The 23,076-nt window shown below is 35.0% G+C and overlaps 1 protein-coding gene across 1 annotated transcript in view; it reads right to left on the minus strand.

Annotated features, from left to right (window-relative positions):
* Nucleotides 1-23,076, minus strand: part of LOC113226712 (venom carboxylesterase-6-like) — a 51,986-nt gene that overhangs the window by 17,233 nt on the left and 11,677 nt on the right. The window contains exons 2-7 of the mRNA XM_026459431.1: nucleotides 16,468-16,706; nucleotides 14,692-14,886; nucleotides 14,041-14,236; nucleotides 9,591-9,725; nucleotides 7,422-7,557; nucleotides 6,488-6,721 (exon numbers count right to left, since the gene is read on the minus strand). Of these exons, the coding sequence (XP_026315216.1) occupies nucleotides 6,488-6,721; nucleotides 7,422-7,557; nucleotides 9,591-9,725; nucleotides 14,041-14,236; nucleotides 14,692-14,886; nucleotides 16,468-16,706 (1,135 nt within the window). The remainder of the gene's footprint in view (nucleotides 1-6,487; nucleotides 6,722-7,421; nucleotides 7,558-9,590; nucleotides 9,726-14,040; nucleotides 14,237-14,691; nucleotides 14,887-16,467; nucleotides 16,707-23,076) is intronic.

The raw sequence follows: 23,076 nt of genomic DNA on the forward strand, positions 1-23,076 counted from the left end.
GATTCCTTCATCACTTCCTGTGACGAAATCGCTATAAAAATGGAAAATAAATCCAACAGCCATTTTGGTTACTTGGGCGCACTTAGAAACATGGCCAGACAAAGGAGTTAACACCCTCTTTATACTACGCTCTTCGCTTTTTATTTATTTATTACAAAATACTTTACAAACAATTATTTCAAAATTTAGAAACCACTAAGGTTTGTGTCAATGCTGTATGTTGCCTACGTCGACAATAATACATAAATCGTAATACAATAAAGTAAGGTATAAAAACTGGGTGCGGCTTTAACGCACACTCCTTTGATTTGCCATTTGTACAGAGCCAATAGCCAGAAACAGAAGAAAAAACTTTCATAGGTTTCTCAAAGATGATACTGCTACGGCAAAGAGCCATTTAAATCAGAAACAAAGACCGGCAACAAGCACGTAGAAAAATTCGTGAGATCTATTGATTCGTTTTGTAGCTCAGCTGGGAGAGCGGGTTAGCCCCGGTCTGGAAAACAGGTGCTGGGCGTTTACTCCCAAAAGTAAAATGCGATACACGTAGCTGCGTACGTCCTTCGTTTTAATAATTTCTTACTAGGAAATGCGTTATGTGCTCGACTGTGGAACGATTGCGGAATTAAACGCGTGATTTATATGGGTGTCCGACATCGGATGTTGATAAAGCTACTACGAAAAGCCATTTTGACAACGTGTATCGGACATCATAGCTTCAACACGTCATACAAAATATGAAGCAACGATCATCGTTTTAGCTTCGTATCGGACCCGGAAGTAACGACGAGTCGAAGATCGTAATTTGTCACAAGTAGTGGATATCTTACTCCGAAACGCCAAATGAGAGCTTCTGTGTCGTATTTTGACATTATTTTCATCTTAGAACTGACATAAAACCAACGGTAGCTCGAGCGGTGTCGTTTGTACATCGTTTGTGTAAAAAAATCGTGAATACTGTTAGTTGTGGAGGCGCTCGGACAAGAAATACGTGAAGAAGAAGTAGAGACACGACGTCAAAGGAATCGCAGTTTCTTGGTATCGCTTACTGATGGCAAAGTTGTAAGCGATTACCCGCTCGCTGCGAGAATTTTGCATAATTTTTTTGAGGATGTAACATGCAGGGTGTTCAAAAATATTCTAGGTTTATTTACCCACCACCACCAAGAAAAGTTTTTCTCTATTTGCATATTTGGTTTGTCAATTCTGACACATTGTGTTCATTCGTAAGAATGTTAGATTGTGTCGTACACAAAGTGGTAAAAACTTAAGAAACGAAAGTGGTAGATCCGCCTACAGGAAGAATAATAGAGGCATCCCCCAAGGTAGCTTCTCTTTCTGTTTTACATAAACGGTCTTCCAAGATATATTAATAAACAAATGGTATTATTTGCAGACGATAGCACTGCTGTTATAAAGTGTGAAGACAAAGAGCAATACGAACGTGACGTTAATAAAACTATAATGACATCATAGGATGTATGAATGGAAATGGTCTCAGTATAAACCTAACAAAAACTAACATCATGCAATTTCACTCATCTAAAAGACTACCGATAGCGTTAAACATCTCGTTTAATCTTGTTAATATAGAACAAGTTAAACACACAAAATTTTTGGGCCTTATCCTTGACAGCAATTGCAACTGGAAAGTACATGTTGAGAACTTGTGTAACAAATTATCACGGTTTGTGTACCCATTGAGAAAATTAGTACAGAATGCGTCTGTGGATGCGGCCTTAACAGCTTATTTTGGTTATGTGCAGTCGGTTATAAATTACGGTATAATTTTTCGGGGAAACTCAGTAGAGTTTATTCAGGTATTTAAGATACAAAAACGCCAAGTGCATAATCCTACCTTTACCGTGCCTGTACATTAAGGAGGTTGCTGCATTTGTCCAGAAACATCCGTCATATTTTGAAACCGCAGATAAAAGGAACCATAGAAGTTTAAGACGTGGGCATAGAATGGTTTACTCGGGCAATTATACCTTAGCATTTTACCACAAAAGCTTTTATGTGATGTCGGTCAAAATATACAACAGCATTCCGAATGAATTTAAAAGATTAGAGTACATAAAATGTAAAAACGCTCTTAGTAAATGGTTTATTACTAAACTTTATTATAGTGTACAACAGTTTTTTGACGACAATAACAAATTTGGTGACTAGCGATGTGACACGTTTATTAATTTTTTTTTCTCATATTGTGTATGTAATTTAATTTTATTCTGTGACATTTAAATAGTATTGTATACCTTAACTGGTAGACTATAGAGCACAAACCAATGTCATATTTTAAGACCTTATGTAATTACCTATAAGGTAAAACCGGGATAGATGCCGCGTGGCATGGGTGCCTGTATATGGTGGTGCTTGTGCTTCGTTTTCAAAAAACCTAACTTCCCCAAATCGCTACAAAAAATAATTAGTTTAAATAAAGAGTATAGACACCACCCATCAAACTTCCTACAGGGCTTCGTGTGGAATAGACGCGTTTAGCTTATGCATGCGTTTATCTCCGCGACGAACACGACAAACTGTTCAAAATTTCAGAAGCAAGTAGGGTAAAACCGGGATAGATGCCGCAGTGGGATAGGTGCCTCATTTTCAAAAAACCTAACTTCGCCAAATCGCAACAAAAAATAATTAGTTTAAATAAGGAGTATAGACACCACTCATCAAAGTTCCTGCAGGGCTTCGTGTGGAATAGACGCGTTTGGCTTGTGCATGCGTTTATCTCCGCGACGAACACGATAAACGGTTCAAAATTTCATACGCAAGTATTTACTGTCGCATAATTTTGTAAGTTATAATAAATTCCGTTTTATTTTTATTATAACTATACACTGGTTCATTAACTGCGCACCTAGGTGTCAATAATCGCTCTTTTGTATATAGCTTAGTTATATAATACAAGGATATCTATCTATATCGAATAGAATAGACGCCTCGATTTTCGCGGTATAGGTGCCCTTAGGGGCAAAGGACAATACAAGAAAGTTAGGAAAAAAAAAATATTTTAGTGAAAGACAAGTAAATGATAATAGTTTAAAAGTAAGTAAAAGTACCAAAAAGACAAATTATTCACAGTTTTAAAATGGTTTAAACAGCGAACATTTTTGTATAGAATGTTTTGATAGCTACAAAAATACGAAGTGAAGTAGGTAGGAACTTTAAATACGTACAAGTCAATGAATACGTATATATTTATTATTAAAGATGTAATATGTATATACAATGTATTAAAGATTACAAATAAAACATTTTCTTATGAATTTTACTATTTTAATCTAAAGAGCATGTCCTTCTTAGTATTTTCATCGTGTGGCGTCTATCCATATAGGTAGGCATCTATCCTTAAAAAAATGGGTTTGCAAAAAGTCTAATTTCTTCAAAATGAGTAAATGTTAGATCAATAAAATCAAGTCTTAATGTAATATAAAAGATTAATCTAGTTATACCCATAGGAATTATTCATGGTAACCTAATATTTTTTAAATTAGGACACCCTTTCAAAAAGTGGGGCATCTAACCCAGTTTTACCCTAGTTATGCAATAAATGTATTCTTATTCTTATTCTTCAGTAAAAAAATATGTTGCAGACAAGAAAATGATGAGTATGTACACGATACGAATGCTTTCGGGCAGACGTGTGTAGGGTAAACGTGTTAGTGCACTTCCAGGTAGCTGTCGTTTTACTACCGACTATGTGAAGAAATATGTTGACAACTAATAAAAAAAAGTGATTGCAAATTATATGTACAGAATATTTCTCTCCACGCCTCAAAAGTACGTCGTTTATCTTTATAAATATCTAAGGTTTTGTCCCACAATACGGGTCGTTCCTCTACCAAACTTATAAATATATCATGCATTTTATTAGTCGCAATGAAATTAGTGGTGCAACAGTGGTACTTTGTAAAATCAGTCCACGCGCATAAACGTTCGTTTACTGACCATGCGTCCTATGCAATAGCAGCAGAGCGCGTCGCGTGTCGGGGATAGATTTTTTTCTTGTCTGGCGCCGAGGCTGTGTACACAGTTCGTGTGTAGAAACGACACGATTTCTTGCATAGACTTAGCGATTTTTCTTAAAAAAAAATGTATCGAGAGACAGTGTTAGTACAAACAGACACGCGCCCTTTGGATGTGATTTGACTTTGTGATTGACTTTCTACTAATTCAAATTAAACAGAAATAATTTTTTGAAATAGTTTTTCGGCCCTTATTCTAAATTTCGGCCCTGGTGTAAAGTCCTATTTTTCGACATACGACAAAATCTCTTTCCAGCTTCGTCACGGCGTCGATATGATGCATTTCGACGTTGAAAACATGAACATGTTAGTGTCTTTGTTTAACTACGGCGTGCAATCGTAAGCATAAAGAGATAGCATTACATTGGTCTGTGGCAAACACGGGAATCGAAAATACTTTACGTCATCTTAAATGTCAACTGTGTCCATTTCGCAGTACATGACACCGTTGTCAAAGGGAAGTACATCAAATGTCAAAACAAATGATTTACCAAGTGTTTTATTTAATTATTTGCACGAATTGTAATAAAATGGACAAAAATATTGACAGTGAGAACAATTAGGTATTAATAAAAATGCATCGCTGCACCATTAAGGGATGTGGCATTATCAAAAGCGAAAACCAACCGAATGTTAATTGCATAGGCATGTGTTATTTTTCTGGCTATAAATCACACAATAGCCCAAATATCACACGTATTAGACTTATTTAAGTTGTTCCTATATAAGTCCTTTAAGTTCGTTCCTATTTAAGTAATCCATTAATCTTGCCAGATTTTGCTTTGGTTGCTTCAGATTGCCTGTTTGTTTGAATGTTTTGATGATTGTTGTTAACGATTATTTTGAGATGGTGTTGTCTTGTAAGCATACATATTATCGATAGTCTGTTATTAAAACAATCCACTACGAGTTGTGTATTATTTTATTATTATTCAATTTATTATTTCAAATTAACCTACAAATGAAACAAGAAAGAAAGGATGGTTGGAAATCTATGACTGCCGAATATAAATATAGGATCAAAGACCATCTTCATTTGTGCGCTTGTATTTTAAAGAGTCAAAACTTAACAGAACTTTGAATGTAACTAGATTATGTGATAATGCATTTCCATCATTAGGTTTATCGGTAAATAATTTTATAGTTAATTTAGATTAAATAAGACTCATTTACTAGGCATTCTTGTTCCTGAAAATAAAATTATCCACTCGTTTCCGACTCTTTCCCACTGCAACTCTAACTACTAAAAATTATTATTTTCTAAAGCCAACAATACGCCAATTATTAACGTATTTTGCTTTGCCTTGCCATCGTTCGGTGCCACTCTCCTAGCTGACCGAGTGTAGGCGAACGCCAATGTGTATAGTGTATAGAGCTCATTTGGCGTAGCTTATCGCAACTCCCAGCACTCGTGACCACTTGTCTCACTTTGGAGAGGTGTCTGTTTTTCTGTACAAACCGAAGGCGCTCGACCAATAGTAGTCAACTGACATTGTATACAATTAGACATTTGCATGCTATTTAATATATTCCGAACATGTTTGTACTAACACTGTCTCTCGATACATCTTTTTTTGATACATATTCTGTTATACCATGTTTTAAGCAAATAAACGTATAACATTATTATTGATTTAATTATTGTTGATAATTAAAACAATAATATAAGCAACTTTTATTTACTATTATATAAGTAACTTTTATTTATTTGCAAAATAAATTGAAGTGTTAAAGATTTACTTAAACCACCCACTGATATTAATTCTATACCAATGCATAAATACAAAAAGCTCACACTATTTGGAAACCTGTGAAATATTTATTTCTAATCAATCTTGAGGTTGGAAATGCATAGCGATTGTCAGACTAATACTATAAAATTTTCGCTTTTTTAATATACTCTCAAAGTATATTTTTTCCTGCACAAATTTACATTTTTTAACATTTGAGCATTTATAAATGCAAAATAATAAATTCTCACATGACATTCCCGGATATTCCCTTATGAAGTAAAATATTCCCAAATGGAATATTGATGAACTCTAATTAAACTTTTCCAAGTCGATAATGATTTTTCGATAGACTATGGTCCAACACTAAAGAAATCCGCCATTTGTTCAGTAAAATTTTTGTTTAAGCAAGTAAAATAATCTATTTCACCATTCACATTTTACATTCACGTTATCGGTACGTTATTGTCTATGGGATCCGAAGCTCAAAACGAAAGTGTTGTGATCGAATCGTTTTGTTTTCGTACGAAGCTGCGGTTGTATATTTTCAGAGTAGACCTTCGAGTTCGAATCCAGCCGGATTGAAGGCATTTTTTTTTTTGTTGTGCTTGTTCGTTCGATCATTGTGTGAATAATAACACCGAACTAGTAAAATATTTACTTTATAAAACACGATATTCAATAAAATAAATTTTAGAAGAAGAAAGAAAATAGACTTACGTCGGAAGAGAATGATGCCTTCCTGCGCATTGAAACCAGTAAGCAGTGGTACGTCGACGCCTGGTAGACTTTCTCGTGGGCTCTTAGTGAGGAAAGCGCCAGGTACATCAGGTTCAACGACAGGTACGAATGGCAGAGCCACGGTACTCTGTAGGTCAGCAGTCTTACCAGGCGCGCCGGCTAGACGAGCTCCTGCCTTTACAAGTAATTCGCTTGGTGTGGCACGAAGGTAACCTGTTTAAAATGCGAAAAATAGAGTTTTGCATGTCATAGAAGAAGCATAAGAATTTCTTTACAGCACCACAACGTGTTAGCACCCTCTTCATGCTACGCTCTTCGCTTTTTTTTATTTATTACAGGTACATTACAAACAATTATTACAGCATTTAGAAGCCACTCAGGTTTATGTCAGTGCCTATTTCGACAATACAAAAAAAATCGTAATATAACAAAGTAAGGTTTAAAAAAAAAAAAACTAATGGGCTGTGGTAATCAAATTCCAAGGTTCTGCAGCATTTAAAATGTTTAAAAAATGAGCTTTAAGTTTCGATTTGACATTAATTGCCATAGTACTTTTTTTAAAATTAAGAGGAGCTTATGCAGGTTTTCTAGATAAGTTTTTGGCAGTTGTCCTATACTTGAAAGTCATACCTGATTTTCCATTCCTAGCCTACAGATAATAGCATAATTAAACTTACCAAGAAATTCAGCTAAAAACAAATGGGCTGTGGTAATTAAATTCTAAGGATCTGCAGCATTAAAAAATGAGCCTTAAGTTTTAATTTGATATTAATTGCCGTAGTACTTTTCCACAAAAAATCAAGAGGAGCTCATGGAGGTTTTGCTAGATAAGTTTTTGGCAGCTGTTTTATACCTAAAAGTCATACCTGACTTTCCATTCCTAGCCTACAGATAATAGCGTAATTAAACTTACCAAGTAATTCAGCTGTGTTATTAGTATCAATGCCGAGCTCGCGTCCCAGGTCAAAAGCCCTTTCTCGCGGCTCCCGCGCCAATGCCCACGGGGACAGCGCCAACCCACTCTGTGCGATCGCTCGATGGAATAGACCCTGAATATGATACGGCGGGAATTAGATAATTAGAACAGATTTCAGAAAAAATATCAATTAATTAATATAGTGTTATTAATATGGTAGGTATTGAATTTGTCCAGGGAAGTACTGCCATCATAGGTAACTATTTCTGCCGCCAAGCAGTAATGTGAGCATTACTGCGTTCCGGTTTTGAAGGCTAAATGTGCTGGTGAAATTACAGGCACATAGAACTTGTCAACTTATGTTTCAGGGTGACGGGTGCAGTGGCAGTGCCCCTCAGATATTTGCGATTTAAAGCTCTGAGTGACACTGCAACTGTTATGGACAGGCGTGTAGCTTACCATCAGGCGCATAACTTGTTAGTCCCGTCATTTGGTATCATAAAAAAAGTCATAAATGTAGAGAATTTTGATGCTCTCGGTGGTCGAGTAGCTTGCACACGGGCTTTCATGGTGTCGCCATCTCTGACGTCTCGGGTTCGATCCCCGGCCGGGTCATTGTAGAAATCTAACATTTCTATATTGTCTTGGGTCTGGATGTTTGTGGTACCGTCATCGTTTCTGATTTCCACCGCACAAGTGTTTTAGCTACTTACTGCGGGTATAGAGAAGCGTGGGTAGTACACGATGTTGTCTAATATTTAGGTACTTATTTATACAGAGAGTAAAAGATTTTTTAACAAAATTAAACATAAAATTGAAACAATCATGCTGGCGATAAAAAACTCGCCTTTCTAACAATAATACAAAAAGTATTGATTGCACAAAAACATTCAACAAAACAATGTAACGATGAAAATACAGAGTTTATTTTTCAAATTATTGCTATAATGATTTAATCAGGCTCTTTATATTGTCATATACTGGTATTTGAATATTATTGCCGCAATCACCAAAATAATAGGTACTTACTTATTAAACTATAACACATAATATTGCGCAAGGAAGAACCATGACCCTTTGCAAAAGCATACCTCCCGTGGTCCATTGTCTGATGGTCTCGGAGAGGTGTCAAAATTTGATTGTTGATTGTATCATAGTGGAGACCTATACGGCTGTATCATATTTAAGTATGTTGCAATTTAAACAGATGCTTTATAAGATATCTACCCAAATTATCGATATTACATTACGAAAATTTAAATCTTTAGAAAGAAATTAAGTCCCTTAATAAATATTTTAAAATGTATTCGATGCCACATTGTCTGACCACCATGACATTTAATTGTTTTTGTGAAATTACTCCCCTAGTTTGTAATAATTATTATTAATACAAAGATTGAACACTTAGAAAAGCGTAAGCGACACGCCTGTCTATAGCAGTTGCAGTGCCACTAAGAGCTTTAAATCACAAAGATCTGAGTGGCACTGCCAATGCGCCCGACACCCTGAGACATAAGTTGACAAGGCCCATGTGCCTGTAATTTCACCAGGACCCTTATCCTTCAAACCGGAACGTAGTAATGTTCACATTACTGCCTAGCGGCAGAAATAGGTAAGCTGGCAGTACTTCCCTGGACGAACTCTTTCACAAGGAGCTCTACTGCTACTAAAATGTATCTTGATAGTTATAAAATTAATTAAATGGAATAACAAAATGCTAGTGTGCCGTGTGTTTTATGTTCGACACGTATCCAAATATGTCAAATAGGTGCCAATCTAAAAAAGTCACAAAAGCAAATCGTTACGCCAAGATTTTTCTTCGTGTTTATTTAGTTTTCTCACTACCTATTTGTCATTTTTAGATAAAAATAAATTACAGAGATGAACTATGCTTCAGCGTGGATAATTATCGGATAATGATCATGATAATTATTAAAGAAAATCAATATCTTTATAATTTCGAACCCTGCAATTTATGTCCCATCCCTATCAAATAATGACTTGTGATTTTTGTTAATTCCATGTTTGTACTGTATCAAATACGCAATGTTATTGGCCTACATTTAATAAACTCTCTTTTTTGTTTACTTGTAATTTAACCCTGTTCACCTCCACTGGTAGCCTCCTTATTAGTAACAGAAAAAAACATTAAATATTAGGCGGTACCTTAGACATAGGTGAGAGCATATGCATGTGCACGGAGGCGGCACCGGCTGACTCGCCGAAGATCGTGACGCGAGTAGCGTCGCCGCCGAAATACTCGATGTTGTCTCGCACCCACTTCAGCGCCATCACTTGGTCCTAACAGGGTTTGTATAAGACTAGATTAGACTAGCTTCTCAGAGCTGATTGTTTTAAAATAGGTACGTAATATCGACTTCTTAGGTTTTCGTAATTGGTACACATAGGAAATGAAAATTTTTGTTTTCGATCTAAATCCCATATATTTGTCCAGTTTGTTCAGTCAGTCAGCCGTGATGGGATCCGTAAAGGGCCTGAAACATTGTTTTATTTGAAAAAAACAAATATATGCAACTTAGATCCGAAAAAATAGTTTAATTTCCGTAATGTTTTAAAAAATATACAAGATGGCAAAAATTTAGTGACAATACTCGACTTGTTTGTTTACCCGAACCAGTGACTGTTGTGTTCAGGGTGACGGGCGCAGTGGCAGTACCCCTGATCTTTGTGACATAAAGCACTGAGTGGTACTGCAACTGTTATGGACAGGCGTATCAATTGTCACTAGGTGGGCGACCAATTCGTCCCGTCTCTTGATCTCATAAAAAAAGAATCACCCCAAAAGGGCGAGGTGTGATGTATTTGTGGCCACGTCATCTCGTTTTAAGAATTTTGATGATATTAACGACGAATAGAGCAAACGTAAGAATAGTGACGGAAAAGGATTTTGAGATCGATTCAAAATTCTAAAAATAATTGGCCGGGAACCAGAAAAGAGGATGATAAAAAGGTGGGATGACGACGAAGAAGAGCAGCATCGTCACAATCATTACTTTGGAACAGCCAGTGTCAAATATGTAGGGGTCTTCGTAGTCTAATTCCCATCGACTACGTCACCGATTACTTTATAGTATATATCCTAGTTTCCCAAAGTGGTCCCGCCCCCCAAGTGGGCGCTAAAGAGCCGTAGGGCTCTTTCTCAATTGGAGGGCGTTGATCCTGTCCAGGAGGTGCTAATGCATTTGAAAAAAAAACCTAAATCACACTTAAATTTTTTTTTTCTTTGTGATTTGTTGTGTTAAGGTAACATAAAAAAACTTGTTTTCAATATTTTTTTGTGGTGGTGGGCGATGAAGTATTTTTACCTTGCCTAAATTGGCGGTGAGCCTAAAAGTATGGGAACCTATGGTTTATATGTTGGTTACATGTTTGATATTATATGCACTATTAGTTTTATACTCAACATCTCAGATTAGTCAAAATCACACAATCAATCAAAGTCACAATAAGCAAGGCCAAATTAATACGACCTTCACATCGTAAGCTATATGATAGTATGTTGCAAAATTCAATGTCGACAGCAAATATCTAGTTTGTTAAATAATATTATATAATTTATAATGCAAATGTAGCGAGAACGTTGTAAAGAAAGAAAAAAAAAAAAGAATGTTATATTCAAACACTACGATACTACGATTATTTTATTTTGTGTTGGTACACATTGAAATACCACATTGTCACATCTAGTTGAGTCAATTCAATTTAATTCATTTATTCATTCATTCGTTATTACAGGTACATGATAGATATATATTGATCGTAATAATAATTTTATGGAATCTCTGCAATAAGCCAAAGTGGCATACGAAGTCAATTAAATAAAAATGTAATGTCAAATTAAAAACAAAAGAAAAATGGATACAATGTCAAAAAACTAATAATAATTAAAAAGTCTAAAAATATTAATAACTAAATGGTACCCAACTGTCAGCATTTACCTATTCTAAGAAACTGTCATTAAAATATTCTTCTATGCTATATAGTAACACTTGTCAATTAATAATTGTTTTAATACATGCTTGAATTGCATTCCACTAAGGTTTTTTATTGCGTCTGGAATTTTATTAAATATTTTGGGTGCCATATCAACAACGCTATTTTTGTATAGGGCCGTTTTACATATATTTCTTCGGACCATATATTTCCTGGTACGAAATAAGTGCGCTTGTGAACTTACTTTTTCTGGAAATTCACCCAAGTTCGTTCAACAAAGATACATGCCTCAAAGATTTACAGACATGGGAAGGTTAATAATTTTAGGTCACGGAAAAAAGATCGGCAACTGTCAGTGTATTTAATGTTGCATATGGCTCTGACACATCGCTTTTGGGCTCTAAATATAGTTTCTCTGTAGGTAGAGTTACCCCAGAAAATCACACCATACCTAAGGATAGATCCAACAAAGCCGTGGTAAGCCATTACCACAGTTCGGCGGTCCGCAGTTTTCGACAATTTGTAGAGTGCATAGCTAAGCGTGTATAGTTATGCACACACCTGTTGCGAGTGAGTTTTAAACGACATGCCCCTATCTACAGTTATACCTAAAAACTTTGTTACATTTACTTTTTCTACAACATTGTCACCACATTTAACTTTTAGGTCAGGTAGAGTCATTCTTTGATTAAAAAACATAATTTTAGTTTTATTTGTGTTGACTTTTAGGTTGTTATTATTCATCCACGTAGCCAGATGGTCAAGAGTAGAGTTTATCTCGTTTAGATAATAATTGTGGTCACCGTTTGTGTTTTCAATAATTACGGTGCTATCATCAGCAAATAGTATCATTGGATAACCACAGCTGCTGGGCATGTCATTTATATACGTTAGGAATTGAAGAGGTCCTAATATGCTACCTTGCGGAACACCATGCTCTACAACTCTACACTTCGATTTGTATTGCTTAACCCAACCGCTGTTGATACATACTTGACTTAGCTCTGTGTACTGCTGTCTGTTGTGAAGATATGATTGAATTAGGTTCAGAGCAACTCCTCTTACTCCGTAATTATTTACTTTTTCTAGCAAGACCTTATGCTCTACATCATCAAACGCCCTGGACATGTCCATGAATACTGCACAGGTAGGAATTCTTTGGTCTAGTTTCGTTACAGCCCTACGTGTTAAGTCATAAATTGCTTTATTTATTGACATATTTTTTCTAAATCCTTTTTGCTCAGTGATAATAATCTTGTGCTTTTCTAGGAACGAGTATAAATTGTTGTGTATAACTTTTCCAAAAATTTTAGAAAATATTGGAAGTAATGTAAAGTAAAGCTACAGGTCTGTAGTTGCTAATATTTTCCGCGTCTCCCTTTTTGTACAAGGGCGTAAGTTTTGCAAACTTTAAACTGTCAGGAAAAACTCCCGAGATAAGACTCAAGTTAATTATGTGACATAATGGTAGAGCAATGGAATTAGCCACATATTTTACAGGTATTGTGCAAATATCGTCATAACCTACACTATAAGTATTTTTTAAAGATAATATAATTTTTAAAATGTCATTAGGTATAAATGGATAAATAAATATTGAATTCGGATTTATTTTAATATTTATGGGATTACTATGGTCACTGCTATTTGGTCTAAGAAATAGTAGTTAAGCTCATTAGCAATTTCCAAAGGATCTGAATAACATCGATTATTATAATTAATTTTAGCAATAGGCTCTTTGGGATAACAACACTTACTACGATTAATTATCTGCCAGGCTGCTTGGCATTTGTTTTGAGAGTTACATATGAGCCTATTGTTGTGACTGCGCTGCGCATTTTGCATAATTCTTTTAAGTATTTTCGCATAAGATTTCAGGCATTCTAGATTTCTGGTGCTTTTATTCTTTCTGTATTTCCACAGTAGATTTCTTTTGTGTACACAACTCTTTTTTATGCCACGTGAAATCCATTTCGGCTTTTCTTTGAAAGATTTCCTTAAAACTTTGTGTGGGAAACATAGATCATAAAATAATCGGAATAAGCTCAAGAATAACCCGTATGCCGTATTTACGTCATTACATTGAAATATTTCATCATTTACCTATACGCTTTATTCATTTTAACCAAATATAATGAATGTTACTATAAGAGTTAATTTTCCAATTAATCAATTACAGTTAAGGCTAGCAAGTTAATTTTTGATCATGAAATGGTAGCACAAGTAGTATTGAGTTCATCAGTATTCGTGTTGACAGTTGAAGATACTTGCTCCGTACGATATCGGAAACGTACGAAAATCAAATCCTTATTAACATAATACTTAATAACATAACATAGGCATCTGTCTATGTAATGAATTAGTAAGGATTTGATTTTTCTTCGAAAACCACTAAAGATATAATAAATAGGTACATAATGTTAATAAATGGTAGGTATCTTTTTCTTCCATAACAAATTCGTAACGAAACGTCTTTATATTTTTTGGGTGCATAACTGCTACCTTAGGCACTCATAAATCATCACCCTTTGATGAGCAAAGGCGTCCCCCTATAGACGTCATTTCGTACTGTGCCGTTCATTGCATATGATTATGAGTAAATCATAAATATTTACAGTACAAGTTGTAGTACACCTACAAGTACTAAGTATACAAAACGCACCTTCAAGCCCATGTTGCCAGAGACTTCTTCATTCTCCATACTGAGAAAACCAAGAGCTCCAAGCCGATAGTTAAGGGTCACTAGCACCACTCCTGCCCCCACTAGATGGTCCGGCCCATATAGGAACGAGTTGCCAGAGCCTACTGCGAAGGCCCCTCCATGGATCCATACCATTACTGCTAATTTAGGATTGAAGCTGGGAAAAAAAAGGTAAAATGTAGTTAGCAGTTTTTCATCTATAATAATCATCCAATAAAAGTTAAATAACACTTTCAATATTTAATTAACGAGTAATTGCTAAAGAACTGTAGTAGGTAGGTTCGTGCTATCACTTTCAGAGCTTGTTCCGATATTCTTAGTTTTCTAAACGATCAATACGAAAAGAAAGAAACAACAATGCAATCTCCATTTAAAAATTATATCTCGTAACTCAAGATGCTATCTGTTTTACGATTCAAAGATAATAGTTTAGCTTATTTAAAAGCATATATATAATTTCCATTTTTAAATTGAAAACTTAAAATTCTAAAGAAAACGAAAAGGTTTGAGGCGCTTAATGCGGGGAAATTTAAATTACAGAAATACAGTAATAACGTAGGTGTAAAAAGAAATAAAATTATAATGGCATAGGTATACAGATAAGGTATTTACCCAGTAATTTTCTCAGGCAGTGCTGGTGTATATACATTGAGGAACAAGCAGTCCTCATCGCCCTTGTAAGTGTCAAACAGCATAAACCTATGGGGGCACACTGCGCCCTCTTCCAACGCGTCTCGCACTCCTGACCACGGCTCTAATGGTGCTGGAGGACGAAACCTGAACGACCCTCGAGGCGATTGTGCGTATCTGCAGATAAAAATTGACTCATAATTTAAAAGTCCCTGTAACTGCTTGAGGCTAGTGCCACTGTTGCATATTAGATCTTTATTGAACTTGTCATAACTGCCTGCACTTTGGGCAGCCGAGGCAGGGGTAGTAATAACTTTAAAACACAGGCACATTCTCATAGACTTTTGGAAAACGCGCTAAGCTTTGTCCGTCAATCAGTCAGTCACACTATTGTTTTATGCATATGTCTAGAAGATAAGGAAATCCCGCTTCATTTACTCCTGACGCAAACGGGACTGACGGGACCATAAGGTCCAGTTAACTGTACCAAACTGACGAAATTATAATCTGACCTTATTATGTATATATATATATATATTGGTAAAAATCTGACTTTGAAGTAAAAAGGGATCCAATAGTTTACACCGCATGCTATACAATACGTTACTTCAAATTTCTAAGTTAGTTATAATAAACAAAGAAGTTCACAAGTGCGATAAACGTCAAACTTATTTGCACATTGCAAAATAGTCGTGTCTATGTAGAGAGCAACGCAAAATACCATAATAGCATAATTGAGGTCAACGGATGTCAGGCATTCCAATTTGAATATCCTCCGTGAAGGTGGTTGACTGACAGGCCTACAGACTTTGACATCTTTGTTTTGTCAGCCTTGTTACCGGCACGGAAATCATGTATTATTTGTTACCTCGTTTAACTCTGTACAGGGGCAACTTTCCTTTCGCAGCGAGTTAGGCTCAATTCATATTGCGGCGGAACGGAATGGAAGCAAATTTTTGTAACGATATTGTACAGTATAATGAACTTTATTGTCAATTGTGTAACGTACAAACTAGATATGAGTCAAAACTTGCGCGGATTGCGCGAGCATTCTCGAGCATGCGCGAGAATTCCGCAGAAGATGTTGGCTCGTATCTAGTATGAACATTACACAATTTACCATAAAGTTCATTATGCTATCTACAATATTGTTATATATAAAAACTCGCTTCCATTCCGTTCCGTCGCAATATAAATTGAACCTTAGTGCTGGAATGACTTACCCTGCCTCATAAAAAACACGCTATAACGCTGTTTTCTTTTTAAAAATCTATATAAATAATGGCTCGCATCCACAGAAATATTGTGTTTGCATCTGTATAGAAATTGAAGGACAACTAGACCCCAATTAAAACCACTAGCTAGTAGCACAAAATTTTAAATTGCAGGTTAAATAAAATTTATGTTCAAATGCACCAATGTGCCTATCATGGCTCTAAATTAAATGCTATCTAATCAATACTACAACAATGCTATCTAATGTTATATACATTCTACAAGGCTAGGTAAGCCATAAATAACAGAAATGAACCAGAACTAATAATAAGTCTAACAGAGACGGACCTATAATGGAACCTTGACGGACGCTAATGTTAACTGCCATCTGGGAGTCGTTGTTACCTCTCTGAGAATACTCTAAAAGAAATGAGTGTATCCAGGGGATAGAGTTGGTGGCATGTCGGTAATTTTATGCTATAAATATACCTACAGTTGCATAAATTTGAGTCTCCTAAGTAAAGACAATAATTTCGTGTTCACCTAATTCCTTTAAAACTATAGTACGGCGTCTGTGCTGCTGTTCGTGCAAGCAGCCTGCGTCCACGCAGAGCACCCAGCTCCGTCATAACCACTGGTCCGCCGCCCACGCGCATGCGGTCCACAAGTGCGTGCACCAAACGCGCAGCTCGTGCCGGCACAGCCTGCAGCCGCCGGAGCGCGTGCTTCAGACCCACCGATTCGGAAACTGTGCTCGATAATCGACGCCATGCTCCCGTCACCTAAACAACAAAAAACGATCAAAATGAAGTAAATACACATATGTAGATTAGAATTTATAGTTCGTTAGTTATTAGCTCTTTTGTAGTTGTCGGGTCCGTGTATGTGGATGGGCTTATAGTTTGAGTCTACTGCCGTGGCATGAACGGTATAAGTTGAAATAGTTTGTAGGTTTTTCTGAGGCAAAGAATACTTAAGATATATTTTTTATATTAGACAGTTTGTTTACGTTAAATATACATAAGATATATTTTACCCAGAAATTTTCGTTATACTTTCGCTGTTATATTTTACCTTTAGTTGTTATATTTAGCCGTTTTTATAAATCCATATTTTTTTGGTTTAATTTAGTAGAAAAAAAATCAAAAATAGTATTTTCTGACTTATTCAGTCGGTTAAGCCGAAATATATGCAGAAAAGACTTTTTTTTATTCTACTAAGTTAAAGATAAATTTATGGATTTATAAACATGGTTAATTATAGTGCTACAACGAAAATTTCTTTATAACATAACTAAAAGGTACAATTGAGGCTATCAGCGCAAAAAAAGTGTAACCACATTATAAACATTTTAAATATTGTTTATACATGAAAATAACATCCAAATATGTAATTTATTAAATACTTTTGTATCACTAAAGTAAAATTGTAGAAAAAAAACACTTTTGAACTGATAGCCATTATAGATCAATTATAGGTGTGATAAATCTGATTATTGTAATTAAAGTCATAATAACATTACGAAGTAAAATTCTTTGTTATTACTCTTTTTTGATCAGGATAATGGTAAAAGAATGCACAGCATTTAAAATTTTTATTAATCAAAATATCAAACACGATTTAATGCAGTAAGTGACCTGTTTTTGAGAAATTATCAACAATTTTTAAATTCAGTTTTGATAAAAACGTTCATTTTTAGAATCGAAAGCAATATACATACCTATGTAAGACAATTTTTGTTTGGACATAATTTATAATGCCAAATGGCATGAAAAATGGTATTTTGATAATGCCAAAAAGCGTACAAGATAAAACATATATATATATATATATTATGTAATTGCTTATGTCACGCATTGTATAGGTACTTCGTGTGTGCAGTTATCTCACGCTCACTATAGAGTACAGTAATTTCATAAAATTTAAGGTGTTTAAGTTGTCATAAATTACTATAATTTCCGAGCTTCTGCGTGTTACCTTAAACATTGCTATTATCACAAATCGGTTTTAAAACGATTTCGATGACAGGCGAATTGGTAACGTAACAGCGAATGCACGCAGAAAATAAACGAAATTTAATTTTCTTTCCAAGTGTTCACAGTAGTTATGGGTATTCGGGATAATAAGTCTCCAAATTTAAGCAAGCCATTACGAACGTTTTTCGTAATTTAAAAGTTCGATGATCGACCTCACGCGAGTAACCTACTGTCACAAATTTTTAAACAATTTATGATTGGTAAAAAAAATCAATTCATAACAAGAGTTAACATTCGTATGTGAAACTACTTATTATCTAGAAGTTAAATGAAATATTACATAACTTTTGAAGTCCGTGGAATCCATGTCAATATTTGTTAATTTAGTGGATACCGAAGTGCTGTTTTGAATCATAAATCGATTTTTTTTATAATACTAGGTGACGGGACGAACAAGTGGTACGCCTGGTGGTAAGCGACTGGTGGATATATCCATAACGGTTGCAGTGCCACTTAGGACTTTTAATCGCAAATATCTTAGGGATATTGTCACTGTTCCCGTCACCCTGAGACGTAAGTTAACAATTCCCATGTGCCTGTAATTTCACCAGCATCCTTACCTTTCCAAACCGGAACGCAATAATGCTGACACCAAGGTGGCAGTACTTCCCTGGACGAAGTCTTTCACAAGTAGCTCTACTGGTACTAAATCTACATCTGTGCTTAATTGGACGTAGTTAAACAAAAATGATTAAATGCACATCCAGTCACTTGCGAGATATCGTAGTTTGAAGTTTAAAGGTGTTTCTCACTTTTGTTTTATTTGTTTTTTTTTACTTTGGGAACCGTTTGGTACATATAATTCATTTCTTGATAATTTTGTGGGTTGGATCCTTTTTGCTTAACTACGTCCAATTGCAATTCGAAGCGATTAGAGTAATATTAAATTATTGCTGTCACAATATTGACCACAACTAGTATTAAAGAGTGATTCAGTATTACTGCTCTAATTTCTTGGGCAAAATCAAATTAAATACATATTCCTTATAGTGTAATATAGAGTTGGTACACAGTTTTCACAAGATTAATTAGTACACTACCCGGAAGCTAAATGCGTTTTCAGTGTTCTTCTTATTACTTGTCACCAGATGGCACTGACAATTTTACGAAAAGTCGTATTGCAGCAGCTGTTGATTGAAAATTAAATTAAATGTTCACCTTAACCCTTTCATGGTCAATACTTTTCTTGCTGTAGTGCTTATATTGATTATACAAAATGCTTATTTCAAAAAATACGTAAATCATTGAATTTTACCAGTACGATGTTTGTACTTCTCTATGGAAAAGCAGTAGGCGGCAACTACACAGAAAGCACTTACAAATACCCGTAGTACAAAAGCCCGCAATTAAATTTTGAGAACCATATAGCGAAACGGGGTACCCCGTACTATCATATTTACAATTGAATTTTACTGTAAACTCCGTTACTGTCCATGGACGGGTTAAGTAGCTTATAAGAATTGCTTCCGTTTCAAAATTTTAGTTTATATACTACTTATTGAGAGATACTTCGATCATGGCGCAGTTTTTCTATAAATTTTGTGTACCGACTTCTTGTTACCTTTATTTAAATATCACGACCATGTTGCACATTTGAAATATCAGCGTGTTAACAAACTTCAACGCCAGACGCAAAAGTTGCGTAAATGCAATTGCAATGTCTGAATTCAATAACTTTGCAAATAGGTATTTTTTAGATGATGTCCTTCACGTAAATGACGTAGCTTTCAACGGTTGATCGATGTGCTTGAGTCAACTTAGTGATTTCTATTAAAAAAGTTACTTCGCCTTCACCGATACTTTACTTACAACTGTGTATTTAACTACGTGATCACGTCTATTTAGGTATATTTTTTTAAACGCACACACTCATAGCCGTACTAGGAAAACCCTGTATCGCGGTTGCCATGGACACACACATAGGACAACCAGAAATTATACTCAAACTCACGAGAGAAGTAAATGTAGGCCCTACAAATGTTTCTCCCAGTCCGGGAATCGTACCCGGGACCTCTGCGTGGCAGTCCAGCACGGTAACCATTCGGCCACGGAGGCAGTTTATAAACAAGTAATCTTTGTTACCGATATTTTGTAATTTTGGATAGTTCGTTGTGAATAGCTGTACCTAGTAAATCGACCACACCAAAAATTTATACTAAAAATTATACCTTTATACGAAGCGATCACATTAGTTATTTCAAAACTGACCATAGTAGTAATAGTTATTTTATTTTATTTAAATACAGTAATTTCTTAACTTTAACTTTCTTAAGTTCTCGCAAATTAAAAAAACTAATCTATTTTGAGCTTGAACGCACAGCGACACAATGGTTAACAATTTTTTATATGAAGTTTTTGCAATTTTCACTATGTGACGTAACAATATCTATATTAAGTGCACCAACTATCTTAATGGCATTATATTACATTTACATTAGCGTGTTTAAAAAATTGCACAAAACAGCACTCGGCACACACACAGCAGCACGGGATCAATTGATTGGTCTTCATTACTTAATAAGGTATGAAAATTAGGGACGTGGTTTGTTCAGCTTCCATTATCCATGTTGAAGAATTATGTGATATTTAATATGTAACTCATGTATTAGTCGCTCTATAGTTATTATGGTGAGAAGTTTGATGTTTCGTTCGTGAAAATGGCTTTGAGAATAGAGAATATTCCGTGTCGAAGCAGTAGATTTCAATATTAGTGTTGCTCAGGAGCTGACCGGTTGTACCAAAGCGATTCTTTCCTTGTACCTACTTAGAGGGCTGCTCGAAAAAGAAATACGTCAATTTTTTAGTCAAACATTTGTTTTCACATTGATTGTTTTAGATCATAGGTTCCCAAACTTTTTTTTATTTATGCAAGATAAAAAAATTTGAACGCCCACCACCACAAACAATAATTCAAAACACGTACTTTTTATATTAAGTTAACACAAAAAATCTCAAAAAAAATATTTTTTTTTTGTCGCACACACCCATAGCCCATATATATGTAGCATCAGATACCGTATTTAATGAATTTATAATGATATACCCTTTCAGTTACGACCTATGGCTAAGACATATTTATCCAAAGGAGATATGATCTCTCTACAGTAATTATTTATATTAAAAAGCTGCTTAACAGCGTCGTATATTTCGTAACATCGAACCTTGATCTCTACCTAACTATATCCACAAGTTAGGAAATCTTAATACAAGCACGCCTGAGCAGGCGTAGTGAAAACCATGCAATTGTGTTCATAAAGGTCATTCCTGTTCACACTTTTACAAAAGACTCGATTAATGTTCAACGACCGATTAACGTAACGTTGCGTCTATTTGTGGTGGCAACTATATGGCAACGTGGTGATGTGTGTGATGTTGTCTAATAATGAAGTACTGTAGATTCGGAAGCACAGTATTCCTAGAGGTTTACCTTCAATATTCTAGAACACACATAATTTCGAACATTACTTTTCAATTACTATAGAAATTAATATACATCATAAATTTAAGTATCTAGATCATTAAAAAATACAAATTGAAATTGGTTTTTGCCAAATTTAAGAATAAAAAATATTCGCTGTGGTTCAAAAATAGAATCCTGAGCGTAGCGAGGGTTTCAAGCCACGAGACCCAAAATAACTTTGCTTCCAAGTGAAACACACAACTTTTCTCCTCACTATATCGAGATAAATGGTACATGAAAGAGAAACAGTTGAACTGTAACAAATCAGTTTTAATAAACAAAATTGGTTGTGCTTGTCAATTAAATGTCAACAATAAATAATAAGAATAAAATATATCAACGGATTTATTACATAAATAATGTACGACAAATCGCGTAGTTAAACAGTCAATGGTTAAACGTGTTATTATGTTTTTTTCATCGAAAGAAAAAGTTAGGTATACCCTTAGAATAATAACGCATAGAATGATGGTTTCATGTCAAACGAACTGTCACAAGTGAGGCAAAAATCAAATTCATGTAGGCTAGTTTTAGTAGTAGGTTAATTTTCGGTTTTAGTGAATATTTAAATAAAAATACAAGTTACTTCCTTGTGGAATGTGATGTTAGTATCTATTTTATGTTTGTATGACGTATTTTTACACTCATTTACCGTACATTTCGTGATTTTTAGCTAAAATTCTTGATCTGTTCGCGGTGCAAGTTGCCCTTGAGCGCTGAAGGCCCGCCCGCTCGTGTAGGCCCTTTTGGCGCGCTTCAATTTGCCTCACTTAGCGTGTGCGGACTAGGTTTCTATGCGTTATTATTCTAAGGGTATACCACACTCCATCGTCAAGTTCGAATTTCAAAAACCTTTTCCACGTGTAGCGTGGACAAAATGCTTAGGGTAAAACCGGGATAGATGCCGCAGTGGGATAGGTACCTCGTTTTCAAAAAACCTAACTTCCCCAAATCGCAACAAAGAATAATTAGTTTAAATAAGGAGTATAGGCACCACTCATCAAAGTTCCTGCAGGGCTTCTTGTGGAATAGACGCGTTTGGCTTGTGCATGCGTTTATCTCCGCGACGAACACGATAAACGGTTCAAAATTTCATACGCAAGTATGTAATGTCGCATAATTTTGTAAATTATAATAAATTCCGTTTTATTTTTATTATAACTATACACTGGTTCATTAACTGCGCACCTAGGTTTTAATAATCGCTCTTTTGTATATAGCTTAGTTATAAAATAAAAGGACATCTATCCATATCGAATAGGATAGACGCCTCGATTTTTCGCGATATAGGTATAGCCCTTAGGAGCAAAGGACAAGACAAGAAAGTTAGGAAAAGAAAATAAAAAAATACATTATTTTAGTGAAAGACAAGTAAATGATAGTAGTTTAAAAGTAAGTGAAAGTACCAAAAAGACAAATTATTCACAGTTTAAACAGCGAACATTTTTGTATGTTTAGATAGCTACAAAAATACGAAGTGAAGTAGGTAGTAACTTTAAATACGTATATTTATTATTATTATTAAAGATGTAATATGTATATGTATACAATATATTAAAAATTACAAACAAAACATTTTATTATGAATTTTACTATTTTATTCTAAAGGGCATCTATATTTCTTTGTATTTTCATTGTGTGGCATCTATCCATATA

The sequence above is a fragment of the Hyposmocoma kahamanoa genome, unplaced genomic scaffold (genome assembly GCF_003589595.1).
Source record: "Hyposmocoma kahamanoa isolate Upper Pololo Valley unplaced genomic scaffold, ASM358959v1 192, whole genome shotgun sequence".
In the NCBI taxonomy this organism is placed as follows: Eukaryota; Metazoa; Arthropoda; class Insecta; order Lepidoptera; family Cosmopterigidae; genus Hyposmocoma; species Hyposmocoma kahamanoa.